This window comes from Rhopilema esculentum, chromosome 14 (genome assembly GCF_057945365.1).
Source record: "Rhopilema esculentum isolate cy_ngs chromosome 14, ASM5794536v1, whole genome shotgun sequence".
NCBI lineage: Eukaryota > Metazoa > Cnidaria > Scyphozoa > Rhizostomeae > Rhizostomatidae > Rhopilema > Rhopilema esculentum.
Genome location: NC_142828.1, coordinates 235872 through 253533, shown reverse-complemented (window position 1 = coordinate 253533; position 17662 = coordinate 235872). Strand labels below are relative to the sequence as shown.

At 38.0% G+C, this 17662-nt stretch overlaps 1 protein-coding gene across 1 annotated transcript; it reads left to right on the top strand.

Moving 5' to 3' along the window:
- Window positions 1–8935: 8935 nt before the first annotated feature.
- On the top strand, window positions 8936–15458 carry LOC135695900 (failed axon connections homolog). The gene is made up of 2 exons (XM_065215112.2): window positions 8936–10393; window positions 13871–15458. Exon 1 carries the CDS (start codon window positions 9039–9041, stop codon window positions 10365–10367), a length of 1329 nt encoding a protein of 442 aa, XP_065071184.1. The 5' UTR covers window positions 8936–9038; the 3' UTR covers window positions 10368–10393; window positions 13871–15458.
- Window positions 15459–17662: the final 2204 nt, after the last annotated feature.

The window sequence follows — 17662 nt, the reverse complement described above, 5'->3', positions numbered from 1 at the left end:
TGTCAGATTTGTTGTTGTAAAAGGTGACTATGTGCCATTATTAGGAGCTAATGCAGCACAAAAGATGGGACTTCTGACTGTTAATTATGCTAAAGCTCTAACAGTATTGCTTCAAACAGCACACATCAACAGGCACAACCAACGGTTGTCATGGAAACAGTCTTATCGACCACCGCAGTGGCTCCACTCAGTATTGCAGATATAGAGAACCGTTTTGGAGATGTCTTTGAAGGTCTGGGTCACATGCCAGGCAAATTGCACTTAGATGTTGATGAGTCACAAACCCCTGTTGTCATGCCGCCTCGCAGAGTACCAAAACTCAAGGCTGAATTGGAAAGACTGGAAAATCTTCATTTCATTCAGAAAGTTACAAGTCCAACAGATTGGGTATCAAATCTCGTCATTGCAGAAAAACCAAATGGAAAACTGAGGGTGTGCATCGATCCACAACACCTCAACAAAGCATTGAAAAGAAGTCATTATCCTTTACCGCTCATTGAGGATGTGCTACCAGAGTTAGAAGGTGTCAAGGTATTCAGCAAAATCGACCTGAAGGAAGGGTACCTTCAAATAGAGCTCGATGAAGAATCAAGCATGCTCACAGCGTTCCAGACACCATGGGGACGTTGGAGGTACCTCAGGATGCGATTTGGAATTAAACCAGCTTCAGAAAATTTTCAACACAAATTTGATCAGTGCATTGAAGGCCTATCTGGAGTGTATGCAGTCGCTGACGATGCTCTTGTTACCGGAAGAGGAGAAACTTACAAAGAAGCTGTCAAAAATCATGACATGAACATGCTGGCACTTTTGAAACGTTGTCAACAAAAAAACATCAAGCTGAACAAGGACAAATTCAAGTTCAAGTGCGATGAAGTTTCCTTCATTGGTCATACCCTAACACAGAATGGTCTTAAAATAGACCCCGCAAAAGTTGAAGCCATCACAAAGATGAGCAAGCCGAAAGATGTCGCTGGTGTACAAAGATTCATTGGCATGGTAAAATACCTGGCCAAGTTTCTTCCCAGACTATCTGAAGTATGCGAACCTCTGAGAAATTTGACCCACAAAGATGCACCATGGGTATGGGGAAACGATCATGACAAGTCTTTTGCTGACATACAAAAAGCAATTTGTGAGGCACCAGTTCTAAAGTATTTTGACCATAAGGCAGCAACAGAAGGCCAGGCTGATGCATCATCAAAGGGGCTTGGTTTCGTGCTCATGCAAGAGGGACGTCCCGTGTCATATGCAAGCAGAGCCCTCACCCCTGCAGAGCAAAATTACAGCCAAATAGAGAAGAAGCTGCTTGCACAAGTATTTGGAGTGGAACATCACCATACCTATGTCTATGGCAGAGAGATTACACTTTGGACGGATCACAAACCACTTGTCTCAATCGTCAGCAAACCACTCGCCTCTGCTCCAAAGAGACTGCAAAGGTTGCTACTAAGATTGCAATCATACGATGTTAAAATCTGCTATAAACCTGGCAAAGAAATTGTTCTAGCAGACACACTCTCTCGTGCATACCTGCCGACAAGTGAGAGACAAAAGTCCGCAACTGAAGAAGAAGTCGAAACTATCCACATGTCAAATTATCTCCCCATCTCTGAGCCACAGCTGAAGGAAATACAGCGAGAAACCAAATGTGACAGCACTTTACAAGCACTGAAAGAAATAATTTTGAATGGGTGGCCAGAAAGAAAAGATACCCTTCCTCGATGTATTCATCCATACTTCTCAATTAGAGACGAGCTAGCAACACAGGATGACGTAATATTCAAGGGTCAGAGAGCAGTTGTTCCAGAAACACTGCGCAAAAAGATCCGGAATAAACTGCATGTAGCACACACAGGAATACAGAGCTGCCTCAGAAGAGCCAGAGAAGCAGTTTACTGGCCTGGCATGAACAAAGATCTTATCGACTTCATCTCGTCATTGTTCCCCCTTATTCCTCGTGAAATCCCAAGCCGCCCCTGGCAAATAATTGCTGCTGACATTTTCACAGTCAACAACAAAGACTTCCTCTGTACTGTGGATTGCTACTCCAACTACTTTGAGATAGATCGTCTATTTTACAAAACTGCTAGGGAAATTAAGAAGAAGCTCAAGCGACACTTCTCTACTCATGGCATACCAGATACGCTCATGAGTGACAACGTACCTTTCTCCTCTAAAGAATTTCAGGATTTTGCCAAGGAATATGAATTTACCACCGAGCTAAGCTCGCCAGAGTACGCACAGAGTAATGGCAAAGCAGAAAATGCCGTCAAAACTGCAAAGATGCTAATGAAAAAAGCGACTGAATCTGGCAATGACTTCTATCTCGTGCTACTAGAATGGCGAAACACGCCGTCTGAGGGGATGGAAAGCTCTCCTTCCCAGCGTATGTTTAGCAGACGAGCTAAAACACTGCTTCCCATGTCGAAGAATCTCCTTAAACCAAAGGTTGTCACTGGTGTCCAAGAAAAACTTCGAAAGAGGAAAGAGATACAATCAAAGTATTATAACAGAGGCACAAGGGAGCTAAGTGCATTAAAGAAAGATGATGTATTCCGGATAAAGCCAAGAAATTCCGACAGAACAGGCCGCTGGACCAAAGGATGTGTCATAGAGCAAGTTGGTGTAAGATCTTATAATGTAAAAACCGAAGATGGAGAATCTTCAGACGAAATCGAAAGTTTCTACGTCAAACCAAAGAGCCTTTCTTTGCAGATGAAGAAGATTCAATCATTTTCCCCAGAAAGGAACGAGAAGCAGTGGCTCAACCTTATGAAGATCACCAATCTGAAATGGAGCAATTTGATCCGCAAGAGGCACCTCACTCACTACCTGATGCTACTGAAGAAAAGACAGCAGCCGCCAGACCTGCTGAGACCAGATTTGATCACAGGCAATTGAACTTTTACCAGCCAGTAACGACAAGGAGTGGCAGGAAAGTAATTCGGCCGGACTACCTCACTGGCCACAACTTCTGATTAGAAACTTTAAGAACAATTATTTTTATTATCTTACTGTTCCATTTATTCTTTTGTTGGAGGAAAGGTGTGACGTTATTAGCCTCGTATTTATGTTATGTTGGGCATGCGCCCGGTTCGTTATGTTATGTTATATTATGTTATGCGTGAGAATATGAAATGGAGTATTGAAGTTCGAATTCGGGTGTTCTTTCGTTGTTATATACCGGATATTCTTACAAGGACCACACAAGAAACATGCGACAACCCCTGTTGATGTTGGCAAGAAGCTTGTGCCAGTCTTCCGGCGCCTTACAGATGATTGTTTGTTGGAAAGGTGCAAGAGAGGTGCCACTCAGAACTCAAATGAATCTTTGCACAATGTAATTGAAGATTTTGTCCCAAAATGAATTTTGTTGGAAGAAGAACTCTTGAGGCAGCAATGTGTTTGGCATTGTGCCAATTTTTGAAAGGTGTTACCTTTTGTGAGAAACTTTGTGCCATTTTTTGAAAATACGTCCTGGTCAATATTTATGTCAAGGTTCATTAAAAAGATCAATTGAAAGGATAAAGAAGGCAAACAAAGCAGCAGCAAAATATCAAAACATAAAAGAAAGCTGCTCAAGTATTCAAAAAGTAAGAAAGTCAAAGGAAGAAGACACTTATAAAGCGGGATCTTTTACTTGACAAGTACTATGAATACTAATATTTTTCTAAACAATTTTCATTGATTGATGAGCTATCATTGTGATTATATAGAGTTGTTGCATGATAATACCAAAATGTTTAGTTTTGCCCTCCATCAGAAGATAGATTTCCCATATACATTAACAGGAAACCGAATTTAGTTTTTAGATGCAATTTTCTCAGGTTCCTAATTTGTGCGTACTGCTCATACTTGTGGAGGGTTGATATAGAAATTGGCTGGAACAAAATAAACATGCTATATGTCATTTGAAAGCTTATATAACTGTAGGTGTAGGAAAATGTTAAGCTTCTTTGTTTCTACTACTGTGTAACCTCCATATTCAACACAAAACTCCTATGTGTATGCAATTTTCAATATTCTGTGGAAAACCTTTATTTGAACAATAATATTTACTCTCTTGCAGATATTAACTATTTCTCTGCACAAAAGAGGCTCTAAGCATTGACATGGTGCCTTAGATGCTTGTGTAACACATCTAGCTTCAGATATTATCTTTCCACAAAAAATTATAAATTTTTTTTGTTTCCTTGATTTCCATGGCAACCAAATTCTATTTTTAGATTCAGTTTTCATATTTGGAAAGAAAATTAAAACATCACCTTGGACACCAAATTTCATTTCTTTAGAATGATTAATGCCAAAAATAGATTTTGGACTAGTCCCCTACCTTTAGGGGCCCCAAAGTATTTTTAATAGGGAACGCAGCTGCTCTTTGCGTCACTAATAAAACTATTTGGCATAATGACAACAGCCTTGATAGAGCCGAGGGGAAAATCACTCCGAGAAAATCTCGTACACCTTTTGTGAAAATCCTTTTGCTTTATCTAAAACTCCCCGGAAATCCTTTTGTTTTAGGAAAAATCTCGTACGCTATTTGCAAAAGTGAATTGCCCCTATGGATAGAGTTGTACCAAGGACATACTAATCTAGGGGGCGCTTAGCCTGAGCCCCAGACTCCAAATAGTTCTAGCTTGGGGTCTGGAACTCAGGCTAGGGGGCGCTTAGAATCGGTGCCTTGTAGCTAATTTTGAGCGACCACGCCACTGCTTTACATTATGTTAGTTCGGAAAGTAATAGCGTTGGCCCCTATAACTGAAAGCTCGTCCCTGGCTAGCCCCCTACCCCCAGATATTTAAGGCTAGATTCGCCACTGTGCAAGACATCCAGTCTTTAATAGAATATATGTTTTTGCACATACAGACTGTATTCGTCTTCGACCATTCGCCCTTTTATGTTTACGGCTACGTTCATTACTGGTTATTTCCAACAATTGTTTTTACTTCTGTTCACTTTTCTTATGAAGAATTAGAAAGTGCTGGTCACTTGACTTATAATAAACTGCATTTGCTCCACTGAAATGCGCTTCGCTCCTCTGTTTTTTTTGGGGGGAAGGGGCCATTATTTGCGCATCAAAAAAATTATTGGGGCAATACTGTTGTTCTAACAGATGAGAGCATATCTCATCATGTGTTAAATTTTTTAAATATTTGTGATTGCTCGTCCCGTTCCATGCTAACCCCATATTGTTGTGGTGCTTGTAAAACATGTTAAAGGAATTAGAATGACCAGATGAGGTTACTCATGACACGAATTCTTCACATTCTACTCATTTTAGAAGATACTTCTGAATCGAAACCGATTGCCAAGATTACTCAATCAAACGCTATTGACAAGATTACACCATGTGATTACACATACGGCGACTCGTGCCTGCGTCGGTGGAAGGAAGCTGAGTCAAAAATAAAAAGCAACCAAGTTTCTTTACTAATATGATGATTATTTGCTCGCTTGCTGTTAAAATTACGAATCTTTCCAAACAGTAGCCTTTAAAAATTGAAAAGGCTTACATCTGTGGTTAAAAATTTCCGAAAGCCACTGAGGTCTTTAGATCTCCATAGACAAAATTGCTTCGATCGGGCTAGAATTGATTGAGGTGTGGAGTGAGGGTTCAAAATGTTCTTTTGGCTAAGTGTTTGATGCAAGCCTCTTTGAAGTAAAATTAGCTTCGAGGCCAGCTTTTGTTTAGGTAAATACACCAATTCGACTTACGACCTCGCTTTGGAAATTTCTCCAAATTTAATTATAAGACTTTTTTAAGCTCAGATTTGGTTTTATCGTCATAATTTTAGGCGGGATACCATTTTTCATATTGTTTGAGCTTGTATTTTAGATTTTACCGAGAAATGAAGTTTGAAAACTTGTAAGGGATTTGACCGCAAAAATCGTTTCGGGGGGAAACTTTACCCCCCTAGTCGCCAATCACGGTCAAATCCCTTATAAAGTTTTTATCTTTATGTCGTCATAAAATGAATATCGTAAGCAATATCATAATAAAAACTTACAAGTAGACTAAAATCATTGCTGTCAATGCGAATCTGAGGTCAAAAATTTTGTACAAAAGAATTTTTAAAAATGAGGCCGTAAGTCGAATTGGTGTATAGGAGGGGAAAAGGCCTATTGTTTAAGACAAAGGAAAAGTCACTGGAGCTGGAAGGGCAATTGGCCCCCTCGAATGATAAAGTAATACCACACAGATCTGTTTAGATTGGATATGTTTTGACCTCATGAGTATTGGTTTTCTCCTATCAAAGCACTGTACTTTGGTCCTGGTTCTAAAATCCATGTACTTCAAATTTAAATTGCATTGATTAGACAACATTTATTACAATATTAACACTTGCAAGAAATGCTTGTAGATAGCAGTTTTAAAATCTTTTTAACTAACAGTGATGTTGCGTTGGACACTGGGATTAGTGTTTAGGTATTTTTGGTGTTTGGGTCACGTGTGTTCTGTATCGGTTTACAATTAAGGTGTTATTGAGGTTTGTTAGTATTTGACTTATTAGAATTATTGAACGGCAAAAAAACAAAATAAAAGATGCAAAAACACAACAAATAGAAAAATATACCTTTCGAGTGTCACATTTCATATCTTAAACCGAATACAAAGTGGCATGACTGGTAATTGATTGATAAATCTTTTCCATTTTTGGCCAAAAATTGGGGAGGGGGCTATAGCCCCCAGAACCCCTTCTCCGCCGTGCCTGACATAGAGGAGTACCCTTGTCTTTTATAAGAACCATTTTATGAGAACACGAGCCTCAACATTGGTGAAAAGTTAAGAAAAAATTAAGAACAAGCTGAGGCTTAGCTACTGTAAAATGCAATTTTGAACAACTTTTCTAACAATGTTTTATCTCATGAACGAAGATTTTTAGCTATGTTTCGATGCTTTTTCGGTGAATATTTCAAACTTGGCGGCTATGAAGTTTGCCTCACTCACTTTGTCGGCAAACGAGGTCTGAACATCTCCCTAGAGCGAAAAAGCTAGCAGTCGCACTGCTTACACCCTATTAATTTAAAGAAAAATTAAGAGCAGTCAGCCTGAACTTAAGTTAACTGGTTCTTATAAAAAGAGAGCGTAATACGTAATGAGAAGGGCTCATTTATCTTTTTCCATTTTTATGGTCAACTTGATCATCAGATGTAGTCATCTTTGTAATTGTAATTTTTGTATGTTCAGGGAGCGCAGTAGCGGCGCCACGTCCCCCTCCACTTCTCAGCAGAATCGAGTTTGTATTTCGTCTGAATTCGATGAGAAAATGTTGGGGAGGGGTAATATTTTGACACCGTCCTTTTTGTGATGTAATCCTATGATTTTCAAACTACCAATTTTCAAACAAAAGTTAGTCTTAGGCGTTCCCTTCGGATATAATTGGCGTTCCCTGTTCTGGTGGTGAAAAGGGCGTGGCTTTTATTTTTTTGGTTTGTCCCCCCCCCCCCAGAGTTTAGTGGCTGGCGCCGCCATTGAGGGGGCGGGTGAGCATTTGCGCTACTCCCATTGCGAATGGCCTCTTTGAAGAAAGAGCAACTATTCATTTATTCATTTATTTGCTTCCTTCTCATACCTGGTCTTGTTGTATTAACTCTACATCTGTGTGGAATTAGCAACTGCATAAAAAGATTTCCTGCGGAAAAGCTGGCATCTAACCAAACCCAAAAGAGTTTAGATGCAAGTGTCGGTAGGTCTGTTACTAGGAGCATAATATTTTCAAACATTAGCAATCATTGGCAGAAAATAAAGATTGGCATTTTCGTTTTTTTACGATCATTTGGAATCGGTTTGCGATACACCCTTCCTTATTAAGAAAACTTCGCAAAATCCCAAGTATTACTATCTTGCAGAGCTTTGGCACGGGAGGTTTCTGAACACGAGAACCTGATGTACTATTTACCAATCCTTAAAGTCTGATGACAATTTTCATTTCATAATTACGTTGTTGGCCGTGGCCACGATTGCCCTTATCAGCATAATGAACATTATTTCCACCTTTTGAAGGCGTTTGAAAAAAATCCCAAAACTTGTATTTTTACCTCTTAATTTTACCCGTCATTGCAATTTTTGGTTAAAGCATTGGCAATAACATTTCGATGCACTCGACAACCATAGGTTAGGCACATGACATGCGCGTTGATGGGTCAATCAACTCCCTCCATTGACTAATTGATGGTAACTGAATATCACAGGAAACGTGTGATATGAGTCACAGATGACGGTTCCGCTTTCTTGAGTATACCTGAATAATCCCTCTAGGACCTTGTGAATTAATTATGTTACAAATTACTGAGGTGCAATTTGTTTAGGCTCAGCATCAAATACCAGATTAAAAATATGATAAATCTACAGAATGCTAAAAGCCGGTGTGTGAGCATAGTCACAAACAGACATTGCGACTTGATACATCGACAAAACCTGTATAACTTGTTTATAAACATAAGTAAGCCGTTTTTATTCTTTTCCTCAACTACCTGTTTGCCTATAGTTTCGCCTTGAATTTCGCTTCGCAATTGGGACTGTGTATCGTGGTTCCACAACTTCTAACAAAAATTAGTCACAATATCGCTGTTCCGAAACAAATCCTTAGAAGTTTTTTTGTTATTTGCATTAGGATAGACCGTTAACAATGTTATGAAAACTTCCTTAGAATACAATGAATATAATATGCTTGCGTTCGTTCTGGATTGCACCTTCAAAACAATCAATGTCCTCGAATCTTTTCCCGCCTAATTATCTTCTAGACCACTTTTAATTGGTTAGTTAGATAATAGCATGTCGCATGAATTGGCTTCTAAACAATTGTATTTTTCGTAAGGAACAATAAGTGTTAGGATCCGAACAAAAGTGCTATGCGTTGATTGGCTAGTTTAATTTTGATTGCATGAATATGCATAAATTATAGCAAGTGGAACAAGCTGCGTAACGTTGAATTATAGGGCGTTGTTCGCACTTCAGAGAAAGTTGCGTAGTTAGGGTGTTTGATTTGAGATCGTATCCACAAAATCACAGGCTTGTACTAAAAAGTTTTAGGATGGCTGAAGTAGAAACCGTTCAAACTGTTACTGAAACTGTAGAGGTTACCGAAACAAAAACGGTTACGACATCCGCAGACGGCACAGTGACTGAAGTGACTGTTGTTAAAACAGTTGAATCCGGAGACTCACATGGCCAAGAAGAAGCCAAACCTGCCGAGGCCGTCCAAGTAGAGGTGAAAGAGAATGGCGGTGCTGAGCCTGCTAAAGATGAAGAGCCTCCTGTAGTTGAAAAAGATGGCGCTGAAGGGGTTGTGGTAGAAGAGAAAACTGCAGAAAAAGTTGAGGTACAGGAAGAGAAAAAAGAGGAGGGTCCACCGAAAGTCATACTGCACCAGTTCCCTCCTGTAGCTAGTGTTCCAAGCCTTTCGCCTTTCTGCCTTAAACTGGAAACATTCCTAAGGATGAATAAAATTCCATACGAGAATGTTCACTCTTTAAAAGTTGGGAAGAAGGGGAAAATGCCATGGATCGAATACAAGGGTGAGAGGATCTCAGATTCAAGTTTTATTATTGACTATTTGAACAAGACTTTTGAGATTGACATGGATAAGAACTTGAGCAAATCTGAGAAGGCACAGTCGAGAGCCCTGAAAGTTATGTTAGAGGAGCAGTCTTATTTCACTCTAATGTATTCACGATGGGTAGATGAATTTAATGAATTCAAAAAGGTAGTATCTACCCACCAAAAAGGTATTGGGTTCGCTGTCACCTTCAAGATGAACCAGCGTAAGGCACGGTCGACCCTTGATCATCAAGGGATAGGCCGACACTCCAAAGAGGAGATTTACAAGATTGCAGAACAGGATCTACGGGCTCTCTCAGATTATCTTGGCGAAAAACCTTACATGATGGGAGCAGAAGCTACAACTTTAGATGCCACTGCTTTTGGTTTGTTGGCTAATATAGTATATTCTGGCTTAGAATCACCGCAGTTTAAAATGGTGAAAGAGGAATTCTGTAACTTAGCTGATTACGTCGAGAGGCTGAAGAGCGAGTTTTGGGTTGACTGGAATGAAATGGTGCTAGGTGACAAGCCAGAACATACTCACATCAGAAGACGGTTCAGCTTTAAAACTGGGAAAAAGAAGGCCAAGGAAGTGAAGAAGGAAGAGAATTCAAGCGAAGAGGAAAAGCCTGAAGAGGGCAAGGCAGATGCAGACAAGAGCGAGGAACCTGCTCCCGCTGAGGGTGAAGCAAAACCCGAGGCAGCTGAAGACGGCGAAGGAAAGGTAGAGGAATCAAAACCTGGGGAAAAAACCGAAGAGACTGCCCAAGTAAACGGAGAGGCTTCTGAAAGCGAGAAGGCAGAAGCTGAGGCACAATAAAGAACTTGATTTTGCTACAGACTAAGGTTGGTGAATCCCTTTATTACACATTATCCATCCACGTTGTTGTAAATGCGAGATTATTTCTAGCCTGTTACAAAAGCTTGTTAAATCCACTGATATAAAATATTTGAGTAGTTGATTCCTTTTTACGTTCAAGGATTACAGCTTCTAAATTGAGGATAAATATCACAAGGCCCTTTTTGGTTGCTCCAAGATAATGTTTTGTGGTCATTGAATTAACTTTGCTTAAAAAGACATCAACTTTTCTGTTTTTATTTACTTTTCATGTTTGAAAGTAAGATTGCTTGGTATGAAATTTGATATCGAATGGTGATTGCAGTGTATGATAAAAAATGAAAAAGAGTTGTGTCCGTTTAGAATTCTGCGATTTGTAGACCCGCCCATTTTCCTTAGCAAGAGGACTGGAAGAAAAGACGTCCGTTTAACTTTATCAGGGTGCAGGATCTTGTTAGTCTAATGACTGGTATTAATATTTTGAAAGACAGGGCAAATTTATATAACCCGCAACTTTACACGAACTTTTTCTTAAAATCAGGTCTAGAAAGATTCGCCTCGTTCAATTTTTTAGGTGAGCGTTCTTGCCCCAATGAAGTGGGCGTGTACGGCGTTTTGCGTTTGACGTAGTAAAACTTTTCAAGATACACAAGGCACTTCAGTCTACTAGCAGATTAAATTATTTTGGAAATTTGTATTGTTACCTGGATTTATTGAATTTAGTTTGCCTGAAATACTCATTGCGTACTTGGATTGTGTTTATTTTGCAGACAACAACAATATTGTTTTGTTTTGTTTTCAATACGCTTTGTACAAAAGCAAGTTAATAGACCTGCAGCAAGTTTTTTTATTTACTTTCCTAGTCTGTTAGTCTGCTTTTATCTTAAAACTGTGTTTTGGTGCCTAATCTCAGAAGCAGCCGATATCAGCTGCATTATTCTAATTCGCGTCAAGAATATGAATATCCAAGAGAAGATGCTGGAAAGTTGACAAATTTGTTGTTCTTGCCATTTTCTTTTTGCTTAATGAAAAAAAAATGGTCAATTTCTTTCGCTTGACCACGGAATTTCAACTATGTGCCACTTTCAGGAGCTGTTAAAACCAACATGCTTAAAAATGTTACACAAGTTCATTTGTGGCATTTCTCCCCTCGTGTTTAGGCCATATTGTTTGACATATGCCTCGATATTTTATCATATAGTATTTGTTTGAGGCGTTTTCATTCTTTGGCGAGTTGTATTGTTTATTGGTTGAGAATTAACCCCCCGTGGTTTGCCCTTGTAGGTACACCTTCAGAGGGGCCTAGAATTTCTGAACCTCGCGTTGAATTTATTATACCTTAAAACCTGCGTCGTTTTGGTCAATTGATTTGATAATAATAGGGTTATTGACCTAAATTTCAATCGCCGTTCTTTGTTAATAATTGAACACGTGCTCAAGCATGAAAGCCCAAAGGCTGTTTTGCACAGATTTCATCTACCATGTTGGTGTTAACGCCCTAGACAAGAGAAATTCGCACTCTGTAAGGGTGGGGGAAGATTGCTTTCTGATAAACAATAACTTCGGAGTGACTCTTCACTTTGTTCTTTGAAAAGCTTTGGGAAAAATTATAGACACCCAATAGCTTTCAGTAAGGCGGCTTTGATAACTAGACAGATGTCTGAGAAATGATTTATCCGTCTCTCCCAAGCTCAAAAGTTTTAAGTGAAGTGCTCAAAGTAAAATATGTAAACCAGGATAAAATTTGTCTGCCTAGGTCTAATGATTTATGTTAAAGTTTCCAAAGTTCCCTGGACCATTCAGCAGACTGTGGATTATCCCCTGTCATACTTTTTTTAATTTCTTTATTCACTTTATTCAATGTTCGTTTACACAATAATAGTTAATAAAGAGCTAGTTAACACCAACTTGTAACAACAACAATTTAACTAAAGATGAAGGCAATGCTTACATGTATCCAATATTAGCAATTTTTGGTGTGCATAGTCAACAGGAGCAAGTCTAATTACTAATGGATGTCTAATGTTAAAAAGATCCAGAATTCATTACATCAACATAATATTGTATTTAGCCTATAAGTAACAGTGTTTGGCTTTTTTGCATAAATGATTGGTTTGGTAAGTTGTAAAATGGTTTCAAAGCTTTATTCAAAATCATTGTAAGACACTCAGTGCCTATTTATGGATACTTCAGTAAGCTTGGCAGATTTTTGCTATAATACATCCATAAAAGAGGTCAATAGTTAAAATGACTTAGTATTCATCAATAGTGATATTTTATATTTATTCATATATGCTAGAACATGTATTTACCTACCTCTTAACTGAAGATGAAGATCTCTTGTTATTGGAGCTGGAATGATAAACATGTATTTAAAATACTTTAGTATGCTTGCTATGTTTCCTCTTTTTTGCTCCTTCCCACCTTCAAACATTCATTTAGAAATTTTTAGAAGCATGTGCATATCATACACTCTTTTTTTATAAGACCATGAGCCTAAAAACTGGTCAAAAGTTAAGAACAAATTAAGAACAAGCTGAGGCTGAGCTTCTGCAAAATGCAATTTTGAACAACGTTTTTTCTCAAAATCGAGGATTTTTAGCGTAGGTGCTTTTTCTGTGAATATTCAAATTTGTCAGCAAATTAAGGCTGTCTCACTCACTTTGTTGGCAAATGAGGCCTGAACAACTCCTTAGAGCGAAAAAGCTAGCAATAGCACTGCTTACACAATCTTAATTTAAGAACAAATTAAAAACAATCCAGCCTCAGATTTTCGAAAAAATTAAGAGCAGTCAGCCTGAACTTAAATTTACTGGTCCTTATAAAAAAGAGTGTATTTTGTTTTGTTTGCCATGTGATATTACAGTTTATATTGTTTCTCAGTTTAAATTCATTTGTCTTTGTCAGTTGCCTGTTTTTTTCCTGACATTTAACAAAAGTCATGGTTCCTGACCCCCCTGGCTAGCCCTTTCCCTTGTAGCTGTCAAAATTTTACTACACCCTGTAGGAGTTGGAAAGGAGCCAGGATAATAGAACATTATCATCATCATGACAGTCATTATAGCCAGAAGTTTATTTTGTGCACAATGAGAGTTAATAAGATTAAGGTACATAAAGTAGTGCCTTCCTTGGGGGCGTTGTGGGTAGGTCACAGAGATGCTTGTGTTTCCCTTTTTGGTTTCATATGAAGAATTAGTAGCAGTTTTTAATTTCCAGTTGTGTCAATACAGCTATTTTTTTATGTTCACCTAGTTGTTGAAATCAAAATAACACTTGGTGTACATTGTTTTTGGTATTCTTATACCTGCATGATCAATTAGGTCAGAAAGATTTGAGCCTGTGTAAACATTGTATTGATCAAGATACATTGCAATACTTGGTATCATCAATAATTACGCAAATTATAATGCTAGCCAAACTTGAATAAACATTTCTATTTGCTTGTGTTTCTTTCACCATTGTTTCAATTATTTTTTTCTTTCTAGGTCGATTTGCAGCTTCACATTGCTTCTTCTGTTGAAAACTCAAACAGAGCATACAGCATTATGTCTCTGGATTCACTTCTGAGAAACTTAGAGGGTTCAAACTAAATTAGCTTTTTTAGAAAAACGCAAATAGATCTGATTACTTTAAAAGATTTTATGAAATTTCTTGAAACTAACATTTGCTAATGACTGACAGTATTACTTAGGTAAAGACACACACTCAACAAGTCCTGATGCATTTTATGAAAATGTGTAGAGGGCCGAAAGATGCTGCTTGTATTTTGCCTACCTGAGTAGATAAAATCCTTTTTTGGTAGATGCAGCTTCTCATCTAGCAGTGTTATTAATTTATATTCTATCATATACTGTGTTACTATATGCGTATATACCTTAAATTGGATTTGTCATATCTATCCATTAGAAAAGGAGTTGATATTGAGATATTGAAAGCTCAATATTGAGATATTGTCTTACTGATGGCTGTTGTAGTACTTCTTTGATTTTCTCATAGACAGTCTTCACATGAAGTTGCCCCAGATACAACCCCGGGGTTAACATGGTCTTTTTAGTGCCAATATACAGTGTTTCATCTTTAATATTTACCCAACTTTTATCTTTAAATGTGTTCTACCAAAACAGAAAGTCTTTTTGTATCATAGATTTAGGCAAACAAGGATTTTAAGCATTACAGTTTCTTCGTCAGCCTTTTGGATGAGGTGTTGTGTGTGACAATCTAGCTATTATGCATGGATATCCCAGTTAACGAGTGTCTACTTGCATGTTGTTAAAAAAGCTGCTTTAACAATTGATAAGTTAGGTTATCGATTATTTGATCCAGTCTTGTTGTATCTTGTCAGCCTGTATGCTGTTAGTAGTTAAAAAACGTTCCTTATATTTTAATCTTTTGTGCCTTTAAACGCATACTTTCAACTACATAGTCACTAAAATCGTTTTATGCTAGGCTTATTTATTTTTGTATCGAAACGTTGTTATTTTAACATGTGATCATTATTTCTTCTTTAACTTAAATTATAAACGTAATTATTATCGGTCTTGACGCTAAGGAAAGACGGCAAGTAACTTGTTGCTTAATGCGATCTTCTTAATTTCTTGTTAGTAAAGCGACTTTATTTTTTGAGGTAATCTGTTCGTCTTTGTATCTTGCAAAACAGTGATTAAACTCTCGCAGACCCTGAGTTAGTTTTCAGGACCTTTTGTATTTTTGTGTTGCCTCAGATCAGTTATATTCGGCGAGCCCTCTGAGCGCCTTCACATTGCTGCATGGTCGATGTTTGGCTGTTTGCAGAGGTGAAAAAGGACAAAATTAACCCTAGACCGTGGGAGAGTCGATGTATAAAGAAACGTCAAAACACTGGAATTACAATCGACAGTTTTTATGACCCACCTGTGCTCTTTGATAGTCAAAAAATTCGACTGACCCTTTTCATCTTTTCGCTAACAGCGCGTAGCCATTATGACTATTATTATTGTAATTGTTTAGTTAATCGTATATTTCGTTGCTGGATAGCTAATTCGGTTATCAAAGTGTAGGTCGACTTGTTAATATAGAGATTTATGGATACATCGATTTTTGTGGTTTTTTTTTTGTTTTTGAAGGTTACTTTCGCTTTTAAAGTCCCAGAGTCCGTCATTGTATTCACAATGTTCGCAGAATACCAGTGGCGGACTGGCAGGGATGCTAGGTTGCGATCGCAAACCGGGCCTTCTCAACTTCATAATAACCGGGCCCTCCGTAGATACATTCGAGAAAATAGCTCTGTTAATTTCAAAGATATATATGTTCAAGAGAATACAAGTCACAGAAATAAAGATAAAATCCTTAGGTTGCATTTTTTCTTCGGAGGGGCTTGTTTATCGAGAATTGAAATCAGAGTTTGATTGGAAACATCGTACAATACATTTTCTTTAGGTATTTTAGCTAAATTAAATTGAAGATCCTCGTTAAATTGATCGGTAGAAAAAGTTTTAAAGCATCTGTATGAAATAGAAGTGGGTTCAGATTTTACGAATTCAGTTTTTAGTACAGTATAGGTTAGCTTATGGTGGTCAGACAAACCTGTCTCATATGTACCTGTATTTATATAGCTGTATTTCTTGTTTGTTAAGATCAAGTCATAGCATTTTGGCGGATTACTTTTGTAGCATGTTGGCTCTTCCATCAGATTATATAGATCATAGTTTACCATAAAATTGTCTATGTTAGAAGAACCAAGAAGAGCCGGGTTCCATATTAAAGTCACCAAGTATTAGGATTCTTTCATACCTTGAAATAGAAGTATCGAAAATGTTGGTAATAGAAACATCGACTGTTCCGGTCGTTACAGGTGTACTTGTACTCGTGAAGAAAGGCCTCGAGAAGTACACTCATCACATTCCTGGTGACATAAAAACTGACGAGCTACAGAATATTGCTCTTCTTGGAAGCGCCCACATACTGAGACATAGCGATGCAACTCGACCGCGGTCAGATCGACGCTGTGACGTAATAGGTTTGACACGTCCCTTCGATAGCCATTTGGAACCTTTGTCAGTGATGTTGATAAAAAATCTTGCAAAACAAGACAAAAGCACGAAACTTTGTCAGAACACAGATTTTCACACGCTGAAAAAGATAGGATGCATATATTATCTGGAAAATGCCCCTTGTGCAATTTTTAGACTGGGGTACTTGATTCCAGGCCTTTGGAGGGGTTTTTCCATAAATCAGTTGAAGATCGCGATAAAAGCATGAAACTTTGTGAAAGTACATAGTTTGATAAGCTGAGAAAGATAGGATACGGAATCCAGTTGACAAATTACCGCTTGTGCTATTTTTAGACTGGGGTACCCGATTCCAGGCCTTTGAAGGGGTTTGTCCATAAATCAGTTGAAGATCGCGATAAAAGCATGAAACTTTGTGAAAATACATAGTTTGATACGCTAAAAAAGATGGATGCAGAACCCAGTTGGTAAATTACCCCTTGTGCTATTTTTAAACTGGGGTACTCGACTCCAGGCTTTAAAAGGATTTTCCCCCAAAAATCAGTTTCAAAACACAATTAAAGCAAGAATCGTGCTGCAAGTACATGACTTGATCCCTAAAAAAGATAGGATACTGCCCCCAACTGTCAAGTACCCCTTGAGCTATTTTTAGACAAGGGTACTTGTTCCCAGGCCTTTGAGAATTTTTTTTTCAAAAATCAGTTGCAAAACACAAGGAAGTCTAAGGAATTTGAAGGGTTTTCCCATAAATCAGTGATGAACTTCGCAAAAGTACGTAAAACAAGATTGTTCTATAAAACTATATGCTCATTGTGCAGCAAAATTATTTTGTAAGGATAATCAAATTGTAGTTATGACATGGTAATTTGCATTGAGAAAATTTAAAAAAGGCTTAAGGAATATAAACCTCAAGTACATAAAGAAAATTCTAAGCATTTCAAGTTCATATCAAATACATTTTAGGTAGGATTCCAAGCATTGAGCTGGGCCCGACCTTGCTTTCGGCGGCCCTGGCTGAATGCTTGATGTTCGGTTAGGTCAGTTTCTTGCAACAATACTTCCTGATTCAACAGCAAGCAGTGTTTCCACTTTTATTTTAAGGAATTTTCCTTAGATCGAGGATTTTTTGACTTCACAAGGATTTTGTTAAGGAATTACAAGATTTAAGGAATTTTTTAAGGAATTTCAAGATTCAAGCAATTTTTAGAGCATTAACTTTTTTCCAAAAGTTCAAAATATTTTCAATGTTTGCTTTTTCAGATGTATAATGTAACAGCGAAGGTTGTGGGA

Excerpts from the sequence above, each read along its gene's own strand:
- LOC135695900 (XM_065215112.2), top strand. The coding sequence starts at position 9,039 with ATGGCTGAAGTAGAAACCGTTCAAACTGTTACTGAAACTGTAGAGGTT.